General features: G+C 33.4%; 2 protein-coding genes across 2 annotated transcripts in view; both read left to right on the plus strand.

The window, feature by feature from the left end:
• Window positions 1-16,026, plus strand: part of LOC123532851 (neuronal acetylcholine receptor subunit alpha-10-like) — a 55,450-nt gene extending 39,424 nt beyond the window's left edge. Inside the window, exons 2-8 of the mRNA XM_045314444.2 lie at window positions 8,302-8,447; window positions 9,765-9,809; window positions 10,379-10,488; window positions 11,213-11,751; window positions 12,917-13,119; window positions 13,563-13,670; window positions 14,259-16,026. Of these exons, the coding sequence (XP_045170379.1) occupies window positions 8,302-8,447; window positions 9,765-9,809; window positions 10,379-10,488; window positions 11,213-11,751; window positions 12,917-13,119; window positions 13,563-13,670; window positions 14,259-14,630 (1,523 nt within the window). The 3' untranslated portion in view covers window positions 14,631-16,026. The remainder of the gene's footprint in view (window positions 1-8,301; window positions 8,448-9,764; window positions 9,810-10,378; window positions 10,489-11,212; window positions 11,752-12,916; window positions 13,120-13,562; window positions 13,671-14,258) is intronic.
• LOC123531750 (CCR4-NOT transcription complex subunit 9-like) overlaps window positions 1-24,073 on the plus strand; it is a 492,904-nt gene that overhangs the window by 105,579 nt on the left and 363,252 nt on the right. The gene's annotated exons all lie outside the window — the stretch shown is intronic.

Genomic DNA, 24,073 nt, shown 5'->3' on the forward strand with positions numbered 1-24,073 from the left:
ACAACATTTTATATTAACCTAACGATTGCACTTGTATTTTTACACTTCTTTTAATTATGATACCGGATTTAATGCTTTGGACATACTTAATTCAATTAAAATATATCAATGTTTCTAAGCAGTTGAAATTAGGCAATGTTTACGTATCTAAATTACAATTTCTCGAACCTCAGGATGGTCTTAAGGTAGTTCTGCACGTTTGATTAACCGGAAGTGACGGCGTAAAGTGAGTCATCCGGAAAACTTAGAATAATTCCGTGTAGCTGCATAAATGTTACCAGGAATCAAGTTTATCCCCTGTATAACTGGTAAATATAACATAGTCAGTGCTACTATCATTCTTAATGTAAATTTTGATAACAGACAGGTTTTGATATAAATAACTCGTAATAATAACATAAGCAAGTACCAATATAAGGACTCGAATTAATATTTTGAAAATTGTAAAATAATAAGCACATGGACTTTTGCTAAATGACAAGAATACAGAATAGGGACCGGCATGTAAATACTTGTGCATAACACCTCATTCTTTACGTGGATATACATAAAGTAAGAACTGCCAAATGATCAATTGCTTTAAGGGGCTAAATTATTTTTAATTAACTTCACAATTAACAAATTTGCTAACGCAGCACTCACTATTTTGCCTTTTTGTTGATACATATGAAAAAAATATATATGAGCCGCGCCATGAGAAAACCAACATAATGGCTTTGCGACCAGCATGGATCCAGACCAACCTGCGCATCCGCGCAGTCTGGTCAGGATCCATGCTGTTCGCTAACAGTTTCTCTAATTGCAATAGACTTTGAAAGCGAACAGCATGGATCCTGACCAGACTGCGCGGATGCGCAGGCTGGTCTGGATCCATGCTGGTCGCAAACCCACTATGTTGGTTTTCTCATGGCGCGGCTCATATATATATTTTTTACAATTCGCAACAGTCTGTTTCTAATCATAGATGTCGCTGTATTTGCTGTTCTGTCAAGATAGCGTATCTAACCGTATATGTGAACGGACATTGGACTATCATGATCTTAAAACTAGCAAAGTCAATTTCTTAAATCACATGGAATAAATTACAAAGGCTCTGTAGCAAATCCTAAAGACCAGATCAGAATTAAGGAGCGCTCTAAATTACCCAAATCAATGTAAACTTGATTCAGAGGACTAATGGAATAAAGATGACAAATATGCTTTTCAAACAACTTTATCGTCGTGATCAAACGGTTGCATACTGATTAATGAGGCAAAATCAAACAATTGTAACAATAATTTACAGATCATTGAACATATATGCATGTTTGTAAAGTGTTCAGTTATTGACTTGAACACCTCCCGGAATAAGTTTAGCAAAAGTGTATAAATAAACATTACATTAAATAGGGCATATATTTTCCAACGGCATTTGTATGCATGTTTAATGATAACCCTTATCATTCTGGACACGATTGATTCTGCCTTTGCAACATCCGTGCAGTCTGATCAAAATCTACACTGTTCGCCATTCAGTTGGTACCTTTGTGGTAAGCACCCCTTTTAACAGTTAATAGTATTATCCAAATTGAAAGATGGACAAATTCATTATAGAAATTTAACAGGGTAAGGGATAATCAGTGAACCGAAGATATGTTCTTTGAAATGGCTACAGTTCGTTTAATAATGGTGTTTTGCTTTATTGTATATAAGGCATTGTATTTTTATACAATAAAGCAGGAATGTTGTAAAGAATATGCAGCAAACCCTTCTGGTGCATTTAAAGTAATATATCTCAGACTTCCTTAGATTATGACACTTGATAAGGAAGACAGTTTATGTCCACCATGTATTGATTAAATGCTTTGGTGTATATATAGCTGTCGCTCAGGCCACGGTATGCTGTCTGTTAATTAGAATGACGGCCTTGTATCTTTGATCCCCACGTGTTTTATCTTTGATCCATCCCGACGATAAGATGTATCATATGACATCTCTATTGCTATATCTGAGTGTTATATATAAAGTATACGCTGTCTTGCGGACCTCAGGCTAAAGTATAAACTTACTGAATGACGCGCCGGTCAAAAGGCAAGTGCATAAAAGGTATAGTCAAAAGCACGGGCCAAGGTGTGATTGTACAAGAGTAAATAATTGTGTCTGTTGACCGGCAAGCCATTCCAAGAATGTTTTATAACATGACACAGAGCTATATTGTCAATATTAATCATAAGATTTTACTTTAGCCCCGTGTACATGCTTTGCATATGGAACGAACATTCGGTACTTAATACGGACCGGCGATTTACGTATAGTTTTGACCGGAAATCCATTCAATACGTGTATGATATACAACTCTCACGTAGACGGCCTTGTTTCTTTTCAGTATAGTATACAAGTATATATCATTATCAAACAGCTACTGAAGCATTTTCTTCAGTTCAACAAATATTATTGAGACTTTTCAAGAACTCCAAACAGCCTGAAAAAATCATATTTGCATTTTACAAGCCGCATAGTTTAATCGGAAAATTGATGTCAAGATAAAATCATTAGACTCATAGAATCCCCATAAGTCTTAATAACTAACAAAATGTCTGAATCTGATCAATGATGTGACCGATTTTATAAAAAAAATACAGACTAGTTTTTAGCAGAAGAAGAATAAAACTCTTCAAAATTTCTTAAATAAGATTGATCAAAATAATTCATACGAACACAAAACATTTAACATAGAATTTGTTTTAATGAAATATGTCGATTCAGTGTAGAATAATTTATCAAAATAAAAATGAACCGCACCATGAGAAAACCAACATAGTGCGTTTGCGACCAGCATGGATCCAGACGAGCCTGCGCATCCATGCTGTTCGCTAACGGTTTCTCTAATTGCAATAGGCTTTGAAAGCGAACAACATGGACCCTGACCATATTGCGCGGATGCGCAAGCTGGTCTGGATCCATGCTGGTCGCAAACGCTCTATGTTAGTTTTCTCATGGTGCAGCTCAACTGTCCAACTCAGTTGTAAAGCAGAAGATTCATACAGACCAAATTTATCTTACGAGAACAACAATTGTGTTTACTTACAAAACACTTTCAATTACACAGTTGTAAACAGCGATAATAAATGTGCTTATGAACATATTAGTAATTTTTGTTAGACTTTGGGATTTCAATTGTATAAAAGCTGAAAATTACAATTTAAAGAATGTAATATTAACTGGTATATTACTTATTCAAAAAGCACATGTCGACAACATATCGCGTGTAATGTACCTTCAGTAAAACGAAAACATTTGCACGTCAGAAATATTTTAATCTTTCTACCTTTTAATCATTATTATGTTAAAAATATCACAAAGTTGTTCGTGACTGTTTTCCAAACACCAGAATGGGAAAAGTAAATGTCATAGATTGGGACTTCAACTTTTTCCCTATAACTGATGCTACTTTTCCTCTTTCGATAATATCTGCATGCAATTATGGACACAAACTGTAATTTGTGTCACATTCTTCATATTATTATGTCTAATATTTCAACTGATAGTTCTCAGGACAGATTTAAAGTCTGTTTATTACCAAGAAAACAGTGCTTCTCTAAGACACCAACTGTGTTGCATTAACAAATCCCACGGACTGCATTTCTATGAACATCGTCAAAGACAATGAGAAATGTAAAATGACACAGCGCAGTCTACCTGTCAGAAATAACTTAATCAATGAAGATAATTGATTTTTAAACATGTAGATGGATGTACTTGTAGTGAGCAATTCTATTATTCATATATAGGAATAATATGATGCTTATTGCTATATAAAAAGAACGCGTACATGTACTGAAATCACAACCTTTATTATTTTACAGACTGACATTTATCCGTCGATAGTATGCGCCCGAGGTTGATATCGCTTTTATCAGGTCGATAAATCCACATACCGACCGAACTTAAAAGGCAACAATTGTTTTATTATTAAATCCAGCCTACTCATACTTATAAACATTAAATACAAGTATCTGCTTGGTCACTTCTCGTGGTAAATTGTGTAGGACGTCGCATTGTTTTGACGTCAAACCATGATGACGTCACAGCTGGAGGTCAATATGTGTTTTTGGCTCCGCCTTCGAATCAGTACGATTTTTTATCATTGATCATAATGATTACATCTAGACCAATTGAAAGGACTATAAATATAGATTTAATAATAATAATAATAATAATAATAATAATAATAATAATAAATTAATTCTTTGTTTGGACTTGGTGCCGATTTTCAACAGTATTTAGTTATGTAACGGCACTAAGTTAGGATAACAAGTTTCTCTAGATTCCGTGCCAATACTTACCTGTTCTCCAGACGTATCTGCCAACTTCCCCACATGAATCAGAAGTAGAGGAGGAGTTATCTTCAGACATAATGTCTTTTATCAAATCATCATGAAAAACTTACGCCTCGCTCGTGGGTAGAACTCATGATCTGTAGATTAACAGCAAAGCGGACGAGCTCATAATGAATTGTCAGATATTGGTTTTGTGGTTTGTAAATCATTGAAACTGATCAATTTTACGGATACACACACATACTCTTGTGCATATGTTCGAAATGTTTAACTTTAAAGATTACAATCAATGAAACCCTGATGCCATATCTTTGAACTACAGTGTACCAGAATTTTCACAAGTCTTTCAGCAGGAATAAATTAAAAGTTCTTCTGCTTGACAATTAAGCTCATATCAGAGTGACAATCAATCAACACAGTTAACCATAAAACGTATATACTATCATACCGTATATCTATGATGTATTTCTAGCTGCTGTGTTGTATATTTTCAAAGCTATTCAGCTCGTGATTTAGACTGATCGGAATAGTGTGCAAGATACATCAATAAAAGTTTAGGAGTTTAAGCAATATTGAAATATTAACTTTTCATATTAAAGTTATGACGCCATATTAAAACAATAAATGATATGACGTCAATTTCAAAACTGTGTGCAAACTTGCAACAATAACTATTCATGCTGATTATTCAGCATTAAAATATAGTTAAAGATAAAATGTTAGATGATCTAAAACTTGTGTAAATTTTAGGAAAAAAACGTCGAGCATGCGAACACAGATTATGTAATTTGATATTTATCTGATACGTTGATCTGACATTATACATGTCATCTTAATCAAAAGCTATGTATATTATACATCTTAACAATTTAGTAAATGGAAGAGTCCGGCCAAATACACGTGTCACATCTGGGAGCGTGACGTATATAAACAAGTGTAGCCAATCAAATACTCTTAACTACATGAAAGTTTAGACTTTTCGTGACGTAATTGTCATGTGAGTTCATACGAAACCGTAATCACACGGGTTATAGACGGATTCATCCTTGCAAATTATTATTCATAAACGTCAGCAATTTCCTGCAGTTTCTCTATCATTTTCGCTACAATGTTACTTTGAAATAGCGTTTCTTGGCGATATTGGGAAACAAATATCTTTAAATAGAAATTGTATTAATGTTGTTACATAAGAAATCAATTTAAACCAGCAACATTAATACATGCGTCATATTGCTTCGAGTTTTCATCTTGGCACACAATGCCTTTTATTATTACTGCTTGTTGTAATACAATGACATACAACAATGAATTTCAAGGAAATGAAGAATTAATTATGTAAAAAAGACGTTAGAATGGCTAAGAAAATGTTATATCTAGCAATGCATAATTATAGTGATTGAAATTTGTATTTCATTTTGAGTATACCTGATCAAGTATAATTGAATTAAATCGACACGTTTTCTAGGATTTATAGGATAAACCTATGCGACTTTCTGTTATGACTACTAGTGCGAGTACAAAGATTGAATCTGTGATTGCTACTAAGCAACACAACAGGCGCTGACACATGTTTTAAACGAACTTTGTTTGAACCTAAGCTGTTGGTCTGTTTTGCACAAATCATTGGCTCAAAACTCTTTCTCCGAATGTAAACAGAAGTTACTTTTTTATCTAAATTGATATGACACCAACTCTACCCTTCATCCTTTCTGAGTTATCTCCCTTTGTTGAATGTTCTTGTCCAGGACATAAATTCTAAAACTACTGTAGAGAATATACGCAAATTGCACATAGAAAACATAGAGGACATGTAGAGGATTTGCAGTGTACATATGGACAATAACTGTACCTGAATTATTTTGCCAATTATCTCCCTTTATTGATTTTTAAACTGTTCAAAGTTTTCAAAAAGGTAGGGGATATACATATAAGCCGTGACAATGCATGAGAACGAAATCAGTGTCTTAAGTATATAATCAACATCTCCGGAAGATGTCTTTGGAAAATTCATACTGGTTACGAAAGAGCAACCAATGCCATTGCATTGCAATATATTTCATGACAAATTAGTATGTCCCTATGCAGCATATGGACTTGTCACATTCTTTGAGGAAAAATTGATTGTTTTATAGTAAAAAGACCAATTTTAATGTTGTGAACCCCTGACAGCTTATATCATTCTGGTAGGTGTGCTAACATGTATACGTAAAATACATCTTAAAAACAAGAGTGCAAGAATGTCACAATATACGCCCGTCACAGCAAATTTCTTTACTCTAGCACCTGTATTTGCAAATGGAGTTTTAACTTTGTGGTTGTTTAGTAATAACTAAGTGTTTTGTTTTTCTAAGTCCACAAAAAAAACTCCTTACCAGGTAGAGATACCTTAAAATACACCTAAAATTGGAAAGTAACATCTATGTTGTACCACAGATAAGTGGTCTTGGTTTTTCCCTACGGTCAATTATAAAAAAGTTACAATATAAGTTATTTATAGTAACAACTAAGGGAAGTTAATCTTAAAAAAAAAAAAAAAAAATTGTAAGTCCTCACAAAAATCTTTACCAGGTAGAGACTGGTCAAAATAAACCTCAAAATTGGATGTAGCATGCATATTGTACTACAGAAAAGTGGTCTCGATTTTTCCCTATGACTAGTAATGAAAAAGTTACAATATAAGCTATTTATAGTAACAACAAAGGGAAGTAATTCGAAAGAAGAGAACTGCGCATGACACTTCGTCTTATGATGGTGTATAATTGTGTCAAGTTACATCAAAATCCCTCCATGCATGAAGAAGAAATGCTTCGGACAAAGTCATTCTTGTATCTGACCTTTGGCCTCTAAGTGTGACCTTGACCTTAGACCTAGGGACCTGGTTCTTGCGCATGACACTACGTCTCGTGGTGGTGAACATTTGTGCCAAGTTATATCAAAATCCCTCTATGCATGAAGAAGACATGCTCCGGACAAGGTTTTCATTCTTGTATCCTTTGACCTCTAAGTGTGACCTTGACCTTAGACCTAGAGACCTGGTTCTTGCGCATGACACTCCGCCTCATGGTGGTGAACATTTGTGCCAAGTTATATCAAAATCCCTCTTTGCATGAAGAAGAAATGCTCCGGACAAAGTTTTCATTCTTGTATCCTTTGACCTCTAAGTGTGACCTTGACCTTAGACCTAGGGACCTGGTTCTTGCGCATGACACTCCTTCTCATGATGATGAACAATTGTGCCAACTTTCATCAAAATCCCTCTATGCATGAAGAAGATATGCTCCGGACAAAGTCATTCTTGAATTTGACCTTTGACCTCTAAGTGTGACCTTGACCTTAGACCTAGGGACCTGGTTCTTGCGCATGACACTCCGTCTCATGATGGTGAACAACTGTGCCAAGTTTCATCAAAATCCCTTCATGCATGTAGAAGATATGCTCCGGACAAGGTCTGTGGACGCCGCCCGCCCGCCCGCCCGCCAGGGGCTTTCCCATAATACGTCCCGTTTTTCAAACGGGCGTATAATGACTAATATTTCATAAGATTAATTAAAATAAAATAAAATAAGAATAAAATAAAACAAGGTGACTAGTTTAAGAAAACAAACGTTTTAGTAGTTTTGACTACTTTTAATACCTGGATATATGCAGTGTTCTACATGCAATTCTTTCCACGAATTGTTATCACAAAGGTTTTTAACAAACTATTCTGCTGCCACAAGGAGATTCTATTCTATTGCTTTTTTGTGGAAAATTAGCTCCAATTTGCTTGCATTGTAATAGTTTAGCCTTACTTCAGTTGTTCTCATTTGAACAAAAACGTTTCACTGTATAACCCACAACATCAGTTGTTTTTTTTAATGAAAATACACTTCATTTTTCACATGTGTCTAATAGTTTTGCAATGGCCTCCAGTAAAGCCATATCTGTTTGCTCTCAAATGATATAATTCATCATTTTCACGGTGATTTAATTTGTATTTCAGTTGCTACTACACTGGCTGACGTCAACGAATATCGCCTTATACGTGACCTGCTGAGAAGTTATGATAAGAGAATTCGACCTTCATTGAATGCTAGCACACCACTTAATGTTACCTTTGGATTTTCCCTCTCACAAATTATTGACGTGGTATGTTTTTCATTTTGTTTGGTGATTTATGAAATATTTCACGATAACATATACTTACTTGTAGATAAGTCTCCGTCCAATAGTCAAGAGGTTGGTATTTTGTTTCCATTGCGGTAAATGTCTCATCTACATACATGTAGTTCAAAGGGCGACCTTCTGGACTTTGATGGTACAGGATATACCCCTCTGAATATTACTGTAAACAAGGGCGGGCATCTAGAAAGAAACACGGACCATCCGTATACCAAGTTGATGGTTTCCTCACTTGAAAGAATTGTACTAGCACGTCAGACGAGGTTTCGAATTCAGATCGTTATGGAACATGTGATTTGAAATCTGCATCATTAACCCTCTCTTACCTGAAAAAAAAGACATAGGTGTAATTATTTCATTTTGTTCAATGTTTTATCACTATACACAAAGTAATGTATATACAGTGATAAATATACAGTGGCCAAAGGTCATGATTGTGTTCATAATACTCCTATTCCTTTAATTTGGCCATCAGAAATCTGAAAAATATAAGATATGTCCATTGTTTATTCAAATATTTAGCAGATGTTCTACTGTCAGTAAATCGGCACATAGATATTGACGTTTTTTTAATGCTGCCATCCCCAGTATGTGAGCACATAATGTTTGATTTTCTGACATTTTAGTTTTAACACTGAAATAAAAACGTTGTCTCTTTGGTCAAGTTTATTTACGATTTCCTTTCCACATTATAAATTTGCTAATACTTGACATACTAGTATCTTTTTTACATAAGATTTTCAGCTTCACGTAGAATGCATTCGTTGTTTTCAAATTGATAAGTAAATTTCGTTGAATGATATGGCAGCTCTCAAACGAAGAAAATACGTGTTCTTGTATGCCAGGCTTGAGTTTCCGGTGATTTCACCCGGAAGCCTCGTTACCGCCTAAATAGTTACCTTTTATTCAGATATTTCTGTCCGCACTTACAATCAGTTAAAGAATCATATAGTCTTTCAAGCAAATGATTAACTGAAAGGTGATCCAATTTAACATACTAGTATTGTTCATAGTACTTACGACATAATTATATGTTCGATAATATTCGCGGCCACGAAATACTTAATAAAATACTAAATTTGAACTATGTGCCAATGAGCGTTGCAAATGCTGGTAAATATGAAATAGAGACTGAATATATTGAAAAAAATAGGTATAAAAAGACGTTTCTATCTGTATCATATATCATATTTGTTATATTTTATTTACATGGTCATTTTAACTTAGACCAAACAATTACTTTTTGTGATTTAACTATTATACTACACATTTTGTTTGTTACAGGATGAGAAAAATCAGATACTGACCACAAACTGTTGGTTAAACCAGGTAACTAATGTGTGTTTACTCAAAGAAAAAGCATATCCCTTCAGTATCAAAAGGCCCTTTTATTGAAAATAGAAAACTGACCTTAAGACTTTTTTGTGCTCATTAAAAGTAAATGTCTTGGCAATTTATGACACAGACCTCTCCATACTTTTTTAAATTATAAACTGATGTTTACGAGAATAGCATAGAGAAAAAATTATAACGAGCGTAACAGATATGGCAGTATTTTTGACGATGCTTGAATAGCATTAAGGGCACACATTAAATGTCTATAAATTGAGCAAGATGTCTGCTACACAGTATCATAACTTCACAAGGATATCAATCAAGTTGTCAAATGGAGCATAAGCGTGAAAGACTGCGGGAAAAATATAGACGATGGTTAAATTGATTTTTTTGCGTAAATTAGGACTCTGTCGTCGAGAGCAAAATATTGAATGAACCATTGTTTAAAAAGAATCGAGATACACATAACAATGCAAAGTTCTGATAAAAGTAAATGATTAAAGCCTCACATTCAACACAACGTATGAACATAACATGACATAATAATGTTTTATATGTTTTAGATGTGGATTGACTATGGATTGCGCTGGAAACCGGAGAAGTATGGAGGACTGAAGGTTGTGAGAATTCCGCATGATTCTGTTTGGAAGCCAGATATACTACTATATAATAAGTATATACACATATTAATTTTATTAAATTGATTAGCATATTATATAAAATGCCTGATAAAATAGTTCCTATGTCATGTCACTTCAAAAAATATATTATACACTGTACAGATTTAATAGTTATCGTTATTTTCGAAATACTACATAGATATATAATAAACTTATTCATACATTAATTTACACAGATATAAAACCTTAGTGAAAGCATCTTGACCATTTTACAAATAAAACACAACGTCTAAACTTGTATATGTCAGGCTTTTCCAATGTTTGTTAGCCCTTATAGTAGGTATCATGTATGCATTTCTTGTTAAATCTTTTGTAAAGTCTCGAGGGAGTGGCTGATGACCGACCCTTCTGCGGTACTTATCATTATAATGACTGTATTTGTAAATATTGCGAAAGGTAAATTCCGAATAAAAACAATCTAGCATACAGACCTTTTTATATAATAACATGATTCAAATGTACACATCAATACGCGCAAACTTTATGAACCAGTCATGCATTTGTATTGAATATTTAAGTGCGTTTATAAAATGTTGTCTCACGTATTGGTTACAAAATATAAACAGCAGCATATGTCTGAACCGTATACTGTTTCATGTAGTACGTCATCAATTTTAACTAACAGTATGTTTATGATATGAAATGTTATAACAGACCGTTTTTCTACATATTCATTTTTTCGAAAAAGTTTTAACTTGGATTTCTTTTTCTTTTCAGTGCTGATGTGTCGACACATTTTTCATCTATTAGTTCAAACGTTATAGTGACGTCAGATGGAAACGTCACATGGTTATCTATGGTGATATTTAAAAGCTCTTGTGCTATAAACGTTCGATACTTTCCATTTGACGTTCAAAATTGTTCAATGCAATTTGCATCGTGGACCTACGACGGTTTCCAGGTGAACTTAGTCATCACCACAAACGAAGGTGACATTTCAAACTACATTCCTAACAGTGAATGGGATTTAATTAAGCTATACGTTGAACGTAACGTGGTTTATTATTCCTGTTGCGTAGAGCCTTATCCGGATATAACGTACAGTATTTACATAAAAAGACGGCCACTGTTTTATATCTTCAATATGTTTCTGCCTTGTATACTTATAACGCTTGTAGCATTGCTAGGCTTTTATATCCCTAGCGACAGTGGCGAAAAAGTGACTATGGGAATAACAACATTGCTTTCAATGACAGTTTTCATGATGCTTGTTGCGGAAAATATGCCACCGACATCCAACGTTCTACCCCTGATAGGTAAGCTCTGTAATCTCGCATTTGAAACATATATGTGATTTATTTGTTTGTTTTGTTGGGTATGTTAGGTAATATCATGTGAAAAGCAAATCTCTCTATCCGTGTATCTTTATAACAAAATTTAAAGGAAGGATTTCATAAATCTTGCATCATTTTAATTTCATCATTAATCACAATCAAGGCGATATTTAGCATGTACAACAGAAATTACATGGTCCAAAGTCATGGTCCCGCTTGAAGGAAAAACGTCTTGTCACAACTTGTCATTTTACTTTCCCTGTTTCAAGGCGACGTGAGGGTATCAGTCGCCTTATGTGATGGCTATCTAATTTAGGAACATAATATATATTTATAATGTTAACTTATATTTCCTTTTTTTTATTTTCAGCTTCGCTTGCATTACAATTTGAAGGGATCATTTTATGCATTTGCGAAAATATGAAAAAAACTTCAACTTAAAAATGTTTAAGAATTGCAGTGCAAAATTTCGTATCATCAGAAAGAATAAATATCTCAAACTTGATCTTGCATCTCTTAGAGGACCTATTATATATTTACATAGGTTATTTGTTTCACCCAAGTATTCTAAAACAGTTTATAAACAACTCTACAGGTAACTGATTGTTATTGTTTCACCAAAGTATTCTAAAACAACTGAAAATATCTTCTTTTTTTAAAAGTAAATGGCATACAGAAATTATCACATCGTCGTTCTAAAATATAGCATTCAATCCTGGTCTATTTTATTGTAGGTGAAAATACTGTGTTGAACTAATTTCAGAAACAGCCATTGCAAAAATAGGTATCTGTTGAAAGCAGACTTGATAAACAAGTCAATCATTTATCCAAATTGAACGATTGTTTTGTCTAAATGGCTGTCAGTTTAATTGAATAATCATGACTGTTCTTTTTGTTTTATTTCATTAGTACAAAATGTGCAAAATTTAATCAGGATATTTAGAGAAAACATATATATATATGCACCAGGTAACTAAGATTGATAGAGGTTGTAGCCATAATCTTATGCAAAGTTTGTTTTCATACCAAGATAAAACTGGAATATTTTACGGTATTACTGAGTGCAAAGAAGATCGTTCTGGCCAATCAGAAATAATTTTATAGCTTCTTACTATTCGCAAATATTTTTTATTCTTTTTGTTTTCAGGCATATACTATGGTTTTACAATTTTCATCGTTTCAACAGCAACTGGAATGACGGTAATGACCTTGAATATCCACCACAAAGGTCACCGAGGTCACCACGTACCACAATTTTTGAAAACAATTTGTTTTGGGGTATTCTCGAAATTGTTCTGCATGCAGATGGAAATACCACATCGCCCTGGCGAACAGTACCTCAGTACAACGGTATGGTAACAAAATTAGGTTTCGTTGAAACTTCTTTAATATTTTGAGAATGGTTAAAGCCGACGGTTAGTGTATTTCTTGTTTGAAATAAAAGGAAGTACTGAATCTAATAATATTCTGTAAACAAGAGTTTACAAAAGGATGGTTTTTAAATATAAACTCTTTCAGCTTCAGATTTCACAAATACATTTTTATGTTTTAGATCATTATTATCTTGAAACGTTACAAAAGAAGACATCGGAAACAAATCGATGTCACAAAGATATACCTCATGTATTTTCGGTAATCGTGTTACCTAAAACTCTCCGAATGTGATAGATGTATTAACTTACAAATATAACGCAGTTTCGGTCGTAAATCCCCGTACGTTAATCTAATCTCATATTAGAGTTCATTTATACGTTTCCGCACACTAATGTTTAGTTCATTAATCTGTATTGCAGTATACACCAGCAGACCCTTCTGATGGTCAGTACATACGGTATAAAATGTCAGACTCAGAAGGCACTTCTAATGTTGATACTTCACATCGAAATCAAAATCAAACATTTGTAAGTACTTTTACGAGCAATTAGTCATTCATTAGTCTTCACTTTCTGTAATACACATTTACATTATGCGAAAATGCAACATCAGATCGAAGATGTCGCAGATACGAGTTATACGCTTTGATTAATGTGTTTTCAGTACCAAATGTTCAGTGTTATCAAAATGAATGTGTGAAGCACAACGTAGGTTAACTGTTTAGCAATTCAGATCGTATTTAAAAATACCAAACAGCAGTTCTTAGAATGCAAACTTATTAACGTAGTTTATGTTCAGTTCGTTTTTAGTACTATTTTGATACTATTCAATAGCATAAAACTGTAAACAAGTGTTCAGTTGGTGTTACTTCTAGGTACCAGAATTAAGTCAGATCCAAATTCAATGTAATAATAAAAAATCTTTATTCTAAACATTTTAATTAATTTTATCACAATTTAAAATATCACCTTTTTGAAAGCCATAATTGTTTTAATTTTTCTTTCATACCGTTTGACTGATTTTACATCTGTATGTTTTTTTAAGGATAGATTAGTATTGTGATATAAATGGTTAGTAAAGAAAAAAATGACAATACTGTTTTTCTTTCTTTCCAGATTTTAAATCAACTTAGCGAACACAATCTTTTTCCTGGATCAAGGGTCAGGCCTGATTCAAGCCGGACGACATGTAATGGCTTTGGACCCATGAATGGAGTCAGTCAGTCACAATCGCCACAAAATCTTTCACAGCCTCCTGACAAAGAACATACTTCTGATGATAATTTTGAACGATTTTTCATACATGTGTTAACTAAATTAAACTCAACTATTGAATTAAATGAGAAACGTTTAGCAGATCAAGACGAACGCGAACGAATCAAACTGGAATGGCAACATGTGGCCAGAGTCGTAGACAGAATTCTTCTTACAGTATTTATGATTGTGACATTGACAATAACATGCGCAATAATGTCTCAGTCAGAGTGATAATGTGGTAGACAAACTGTTGGGTCATTGGCTTCTAACAGATGGCGTATGTCGATTGGTACTTGGCAAAACGCCCATGTCCTAAACAAGAATTAGTGACAACGGCATGATTTAAAAAGTGTGATATTGGCAAATGTGATGGTTATTTGGAGCAAAAAATAAAACAGTGATCAAAGAAAGGGGTGAAATTAACAACTGCTTGAATCGTTGCTTTGCAAATATGGTTCGGTAAAAGCCATGTGCTTGGTTATACTGTTCATGTCAAGTCTAGCATATTAAACGGTATAAACTATATTTTGATGATGACATTGAATGTCAAGTGTAATATTTGAATCATTGAGAGAATCACGTAACAACTAATGTGTGTACTGTCCGAGATATTGTATGCGTGTGTTTTGAACACCTATTCCGTATTTATTCTCAAAAGAATAGGAAAAATATATTGGAGAAGATTGTCCCAGTACTTGAAACGTCTGTAAGATATGTTGAAATAAAACTTCTATATTTTTATAACATGTATGCATGTCTAGTTACAGTGCTATATTTTGATATTTTTAACAAAAGCATGTGTTGAGTTTGGACAGACCCAACCAAATAGAGTTTACTATTACTTTTGCTTTGTTGCGTTCTATGTTTCCAAAAGATCTTCCCTTAGATTTTTAATTGTTTATATTTTTGTATATATTTGACCTTAACAATTATATCACTATTATTTCTATAGCATTTTACTGCTGCTTATGAAACTATTTTAGAGTAATAATCATTCACATGATTTTGCCAGTAAGATGAAATTACTCCAAGTTATCATGGTAATTGACTTTAATTAAGTTCTTGCATATGTAAATTCATACGCTACTGTAATAAAAAGTGCTTAAAATATAAACATTCATATAATCGATTCAGTTTATTTCTTCTATTAACCGAAGAATACGGTATGCAAGAAAAAGAATATGTTACTAGCTAAAGGTGCAGATGGAAATATCTGGCAACTGGGTAATTGTTTTGCGTTACCCTCAAGCTACACTTACAACCTTTTAAATACTCTTACATGATGGCTCCTGGGGTGTCATTACCTTGAACAAATATAGAAACAATAAGTTCGTTTGGTAACAGAATGGTGTACTGTATTAGCCATGCTAACTTAATGGCAATTTACACAAACATTTTCAAAATAAGCAATTTTAATAAGTTAAAGTTCGACGGTGGAGTTCTTGTAAGATACATGTAACACTAGGCTAATATCGGGCTTTAATTGTTTAACAATTGATACATCTCGTTTCTGGTAACTGGCACTGAACCTATGATTGTCTTTATCATAGAAGTTATATCACCAGTGGAAATAAAAATATATGATTATACGTTTTATTTTCTTTTATTTAAAATAGTTATTTATCGAATTTTCAGAGCAATAATAAACCTTTGTATCTGTTGTTTTTGTATTTTTACATTAAGTACTTCGTTTCCTTTGTGTTTCTGTTAAATGATGCCGACTGTATGAATACAGGTACGATTAGATAACTTTTACTCCTAAAATCGTTCGTCAGAGGTTAAGGAGAATTCTAGGTCTGCATAAGTAAAACAAAGCTTTAAAAAAACATCTAAAGCATCTAATTAGCATAAACGCTATTATAAAATACAAAATAATGTTACATCTGTAGTCCGATGTTCTTTATAATGTTTAACTTAGTAGAAAAATAAAAACAGTTGAAACGAGCGTTGCTTCCTACATTCGTTCAACTTGACTGGCAATACGATGAGGTTACAAGAAACATGGGCGTTTAAATAAATGCCTGCCGTGATCTTATGTCAATTAACCTACAGCATTATGTCTATAAATGTAATCCTTAAATTTTCAAGTTGATAAAAAAGGTAAATTTACGAACGAAACGAAAACGAAAAGTTTACTAGGAGTATTGAATCCCCCATGTCAGCGTACAAAAGTAATTGCTACAAAATCTTACACTAATCTCATTAACTACCAAAGAGGGCATTGTCCAAAAACAGATTCGGTGACCAGTCATTCACACTACAGCTATTACCAGAACAGTTTTGTTAAGTTCTTAGCCTCAAAACAGACATTTCGCCTAGTAATAGAAAATGTTTATGCCAAGCTGTTTAAATAACCACCAATTATCAAGAAAATATAGACATGACAAGAAAAAAACATTTATGCCCCAAATGTAACTTTTGACATCTGCTTGTTTTCTCCACCACGCTATTACAATTTTCAGTCGTATATACAGAGGTAGACTGCAAAAGAAAAATGTCATCAGACTGACATTGACATTAGGGTTTGGCCTGGCACTGTTTCATTAATGTGAGCTGCTAATGTGATTATTTTGTAAAGTTATCGCATAACCGGTTATAGGCCGGTCAAAAAATCCTTAAAACTTTGATATCCAAGTGAGACCATAGCCTTTAAATTAGATGTCTGGTCCTTGTTGCGACTCCTTGTCTTATTGCGGTATTCTTTTGTGTCAAGCGCAAGGACATACACTATCTAACCAATGGCATGTTATCATCCCGATCCCGATTCTCATGGCGGTGACACGAACCTGAATCATATATAGTATCTATGATTTCACTTTCACCATCACTTTTCGTAATTCTGCTACGTGGTAACGTCTAATAAAATCTTAGAAGTGCAAATGGATGCAAGCAACTTAGTCTGGTTATATTCTATTCCGGATTCTTACTATATAAATATAATGAATGGAATCTTTGATCACACAAAAGACTGGAAAAAACACCAACACCGAGTTAACGCACTAATTAATTTAACATTAAATTAAATATTTCAGTTCATTTTACTTACCAAAATATAGTACATGAATTGGCGATCATTTTATGATCCAATGGCGAGGTATATGTTCTCCATGACGATTTGATAAAAATAATTGTTTCTGAAACATCTGATTCATTTGAAGAAGTTAACAGTTACTTGCGCTGAACTGATAATTGCCTGTACAGAATCAAAGAACACCGGCTAAGTTAACTGCCTGACGTTATACAACTAAACTATTTTTTTTAAAATGGGACTATAACCCAAAACAATTTTTTATGACAGCCGCGCTGTTTACAGCCTCTTTGATATTTCTAGTATCGGCCTACGTTTATTCCCCGATTTTATTGACAAGATTTGTAACGCTGCTATCATGTGATCTATTTACATTTCACTCGGTATTTTATAGCTAATACCTCCCCGGCATCAACTGTTACAATCAAATTGCATACTTTGTATTGCCGCCGAGGTTCTTTCTACTGTATATGCTTTATAACTGAGAACTCTTATTTACTCTGCATAAATGAATAAAACGACATCTTGCATAATCTATTACATTCTATTATATTGATGATGTTGTCTTTATGTTTTTCTCTTTTGCTGTGATGACATTATCTCGAAACAAGAGCGCGATGATGGCCCTATATCAACCAGTGCAAACAGGCATAATGAAAAAATTTCTGCGGAATTACTTTGAAAAGCTGCCTGCAGATAGAGAAGATTTTCATACAGTCATATAGTCTGTCCGTCTCTTGCAGCCATGTGTTTTGTACAACTCAAGATGGCTTTCAAATATTTAGAAAACAGTAACTCAATAAACATTTCTTGAGAATAATTTTATGCTCAGCCCTTGCAGTCATCTTTGCGTTTCACAAACCAGAATAACATGAACGCTCTTTGTAGATAGTGACTTATCTGGCTTTGGACTGTTCGAAGTAACGTGACAAAAAATAGTAGTGTAAATCTATTTTAAAACCATACGAACAATTTCTAGCTAACACATATGTTTAGAGTTACAACTGTATTTGAATAAAGTGAAAAATGACCACGCCATTTAGGGCCATTCTTTGACGTATCGAAATAATTTGACCAATCTTGAAAGAGTCATCGGGGATCAAATGTGTAAAAATATCATTAACATCGATCGAGCAGTTTCTGCCAAGACATCAAGGTTTCGGTATATATATACTAGGCAAAGTAACCATGCCCTCACAAACCAGTCCAATCCGCTGATGCTTGGGTGGAATAAGGCACATCATGCGAACCTAGAGCTCTCGCTTGACTGATTAAAACACACTGTTTGGATGATGAAGTTGAGCAACATTTAAGGTGAGTCAAATCCATTTCGTAATAAAAGAGAATAATGGACCTTATCTAATATATGAAGGTCATATGATTTGGATCAACTACTTTAAATTTGAATCAAATTCGTTAAGTATTAATAATTAATCCAGATAGAGTGAAAGTGCATCGAAATGTTAACTTGAAATGTTTAGTAAATAGGGAATAATTCATGAAATATTTCTGCCACTTCAGATATTGTCCTTGTTTCATATGATGAGTAACACATATTTTAAGTTTGAAGCAAATCCATCGAGTAATAACAGAGATAAGGCGAACGATCATCAAAACTTTAACTAAAGTGATGTTGCGGACGCAGAAGCCGGTGCCAACATCGAAGAGAGTATGATAGCTCCCCATATTCGCATAGTTGAGCTGAAATATATAAAAAAAGACAAGTCCAATATGAGTTAATAAATAAAATATGTGTTCGACTATAAAAAAGATAGTTTCCGCAATTGTTATATTTTCGCTTCTATTCACGATCGATGTAATTAATAACGGTATTCTAAAACTAGTCGTCAGAAATGACTCAAAACACATGACATTGTTCATTTTAGACTCGATAAACATTGATAACGCATGGATAACGCAAAATAAAGCTGTTTACTATGAAATCGTGAAGAAAAAATAACGCAACACTTCTCAATTCTACTATTGCCTGATTTATACTCTTTTTTCCGTGTTTATTTCGTTTATAAACCTTTTAGTGATTTTGCACTAAACCTTGTTTCTATTTTACATATTTATTTATCAGTATAATATGTAAAACAGTATTCGAATGAACTTCAAAGATATTCAAGTACGTATAATTTGGCTTTAAAGTGTTGAGGCAATAAGACATCCATCCAAACAACACTCAACTTGTCGAAAGTCTTCTTTTATGCGAGCGAGATATGTCAAATGGAAAACAAACAAAATTGTAATATATTGTGAAAAGAAAGTGCTATTTGAGGTACTGATATTTTCGTTCTGTCAAAATGCAATGACGTAACTGAATAAATGAAAAAGCGTATTATGGGTTCGATCATTGCTGATTTCCCAAAAGCACATTTTGCACATAGCTTCTTGACAGATAATAGAAAGTAATATTGGTAATATACATTTGTGCAACTGATACATTTGGAATGTTCGCAGCTTTTAATGTGATTTCGTCAAATATTACAGGAAAATCATGCACCTTTAGAAATTTTACAAATTTATTAGAAATTTTCAAGTCAATTTCAGAACATAACTATGCAAGTTTGCAGAACAGATAATGTTCTAATGGCATCTCTGACATCATCATGTTGATTCGTTATAACCATTGTTGAGAGATAGATGCTGTAATGGAAGTATTATTCTGGTATTAATATACTTTTACATGTTTCTCCCTTGAATTGCAAAGAAACTGAGATTTTATGCAATCTACTTTGTATTTAACAGTTAGTCAACGAAAGCAACAAAATCTAATTGTTTGTTAAATTATTGTGTAAAAAGTTTTAAGTATCCATTCAACACCATTCTTCCGTGGTGGAAATCAAGTTGGCCACGTAAATCTAAGAGGTAATCGGACGCCTATGAGACAAACTGTTTTGCATTATTGTTAATTAACAGAAGAAAGAATGACTTCACATGCTTAGACAGCAAATTTGGTATTGCTTGTCTGACATGAACGATCTAAAGACATTATAAATACTATTGCAAAGACTGAATACCTTGATTCAACCTTATAAAACCAATATTGCAGACACGCGATAGATAAATTCCGTTTGAACTTTTTCAGCTGGTCTGTGTAATGCATATAATTTTCATAAAACACTTTCTCCAAATGTAAACAAAGTAAGTCTTGTTTGAAAATCAAAGAAACTTGGCTGTTTTTATCATCTTCATCATCAAAAACGATTTCTCATATAATTGTTCTCATTAATATTCATCAAAGGTCATTTATCTGAAAAGCTATAGAATTCAAAAGTTATGATGCAATTATGTTTAAAAGAAAAGTTATTGCAGGATGCTGGAGATCTAATTGAATTAACTGTTTAAACATTTACATTTATTAGTTTATTACTTGATAATTGACTGAAATATACGAGTAAAGGTTCTGTTTTGGACTGAGTAAGGAGTAATTCTGTTTTATCGAAAATATTTGTTGGTAGCCCTTTTGTTAAGGATAGGGTCTTCGTTAAAAATGAAGTCAGGTGTATATTTGTTAATGTGGTGGCTAAGTAATGCCAACTTTTTTCTGATCTATTAATGTATTTTGTTGTTATTGTTAGAGTAATTCTTTTCAGTTAAATTGCTTGTTTGTTTCGTCACTATCTAAAGTATGAGAAGGATCACGTTTTCGGCTTTTTTAAAACAAACTTGAAAAGTTTATTCGTTATAATCCGAGGTTAAATAAAATATATTTGAAAAATCGACTTCAGAGAAATAAAAGGTATTATGTAAGAAACACTGGCACCAGACCAGAAAGAAAATGCCTCTGTACATGTTATACCTTACCCCTAGATATTCTATAAGAGCCATGGTCATGAACGGGAAAATACACTAACCCGTTTCAATCGTAAATTTCTCAACTTAAACGCGCATTTCGGTGAATGGGTACCTAGTATATTGAACAAGCGATAATTTATCTCCATCGTGCACCAGTCACATTGTCCCAATATTCCATATTGCTGAGATTACCAACATATTTTATGCTTTCGTCAACGTTACAGAAAAAACTTGCTTGATCTTCCCTAATAAACATCCGGTCTAGAGGTCACGGCAGTGTGCACATGTTTAGCGAAATGTAAACAAACAAAAACAGAATTAAAAAAAATCACATTTTTACAATAAAACTCGAAATGATGAATGAAATTCATCTTGTATATGATCTTTAATTTGAAATCGTACATTGGTCTGCATCTGTTTATTTTATTCATTTTGCACATTTATGCTGCATTTTCACATTTTAGCGAACACGTGTAATAAAATGACGATTGACATACATTTTCACATTAGCCAATCAGAATGGTTTTGTAATCTTGAACGGAACTTCACCAGGGAAGTTCAAGCAAGTTTTTTGTGTAACGTTGAAATAACGTTAAACTACGCGTTGTTTTTCTAAGGTAAGATGAATTGAAGAAATGTGACCGGTGTAGCGTGATTATCACACGGTCGTGACCAGGTCCACGGTTTATATATGTTTTTCAAAACTTGCCCACATGCTTATTTGTAATTATTTTTTGGTGAAAATTTGCATATATTTCATTCATAGATATGTCTTTTAAATACTTGTATCCGATGATATTGTCAGCCCAAGGATAATTGAGTATGACCATGTCAATGTGCACGAATTTGCCAAATTTGACGACATTTATGGCACTTACTAAAAAACTTGTCAATAGTCAAAAGTTGCATTTTCCGTTGATTTATTTACATTAAAACTTGTACCAGATCCCAAATATCATTTCTCGTCCAGTTGTTCTTTTATAACAAAGCCAATTAATGTCATTCATATGATTAGAAAATGACCGATTCTGTCAAAAATTCTGTCAAAATGGCCGAAAATTATAGCGATTGTGTGGGATGGATTTTAAAACTGTTCACAGTCTTACAAATATTTTTCTCAACTTTTTGGCGCCTTATAACTTGTAACATAGATCAAGTTACTTTAATTGATTATTGGTGTAGTCATACCTAGGCATTTAAAGCGGTTTACACGTTTTGAATATTACTCACGCGCTGGATGATGTTCAAATGGCGACGACTTTGGACCTGAAATTGTTCGTGAGTGCTAGCCTGTTTGTACATGAATGGCATTCAAAATTAACCTTCTTATATATGGAGGAGATGTTTTTAATGTCTCAAACTCATAATGCAAAACTTGCAAAACTTTTAAAACGAGAAGTACGTTCAGCAGATATCATGCAGTCGAACTCTACTGTATCTGTAGAATGTGATGATTTTTATATTATCAGCATAAGACTTTAAGTAAAACTGATGTCATGATAAATATTTTTATGTTAATTATGAACAATGACACATATCCATGAACTTTAGATGTAAAATCTATGCGTAGCAGTGGTCATTTATTCAGAAATCTCCTTTCTTTCAAACAAATTAATGAACTGTTCATACATAGTCTTGCCAGAAAGGCAGGATCAAAATAACAAGTTCCCCAAGTATGATTTGTCGTAGAATAATGCGAGGTTTTTGTTCTTATGCACTCGGGCATAGGCCTTCAAGAACTGAAAACACGTACTTGTTATTCTATGATATTAGTCGAATAATTTGACATCAAAAGTGATTCTGAGGTATTTTCGTGATAGGTCATAATCCTCTCTTTATGTCAAAAACCAGTAACGACCTTTTCTGTGGTGAAATTACATTTAGGTTAATTTAAAACACGATCAGGCAATATATTTACAGGATAAAATCTTTAAAACAAAATAAAACTGAATAATTTTATGGTTTAACATAACAGTAAAACATGTTAATAAAGCGTAAACACTATGTGTCTCAGTTTGGCTACCTCGCTGTATTTACACGTCCGCCATTACACTCAGTACATGCTGACAGTGCGGTTGGTCGTTATCGATCGCAGGACATGAATTGGAGCCATGTTAAATTTGTGTAAACTGAAGGGTGTGTTATTTGAAACAGTGCCAAATTCGTGTTTTGCCGTATATTCATATAAACATCAGTTGAATGGAAGGAAAAAATGGATATTCTTTCCAGGTATCATAAAATTTCACTAATATTTTTGTTTTTTAATAGTTGGATTGCGATTTAAATTTCGTCATGGAAGGCTCAACACAGGAAAAGTACTTTCTATGTGGTACATGGAGGAAAGATATTGACCTATAGATGCAAAAATTATCACAATATCGTGGCTCACATACAATTAGTTGGACTATTCTACAATAAAACTACAATTGGGAATTTATTGTACACTAAATTTAATAGACTAGCTTTAAGGGTAACTTGACGTATCTGTCTGAGATTTTTGTACAAAAACAAACTGTATAGAATGTGTCGGCTGTGGTATTACGTAATGTAAGCCACATGCACGGCTATCGCTTCGTTTGTGGTAAATGCATATCATCACTGGTCAGTGTTCAATATAATATTATATAGTCAGTGTGATAAAATATTTTCATCTCACGTGCTTCTGCGATCACCCCTGAGACAATGATAGTTATCTCTTTGTGACTGCATTAAAAGTGGAAAAAAAGAACAACAGTATGGAACAAAAGTATATGAATCTCAGTTCCTTTGGTCCCATCATTGGTTTGAAACTGACCAAATCCCATCATTGGTTATGGCACTTTGAAGTGCCAAAATTTGCTAATTT

Source organism: Mercenaria mercenaria, chromosome 11 (genome assembly GCF_021730395.1).
Source record: "Mercenaria mercenaria strain notata chromosome 11, MADL_Memer_1, whole genome shotgun sequence".
Classification (NCBI taxonomy): domain Eukaryota; kingdom Metazoa; phylum Mollusca; class Bivalvia; order Venerida; family Veneridae; genus Mercenaria; species Mercenaria mercenaria.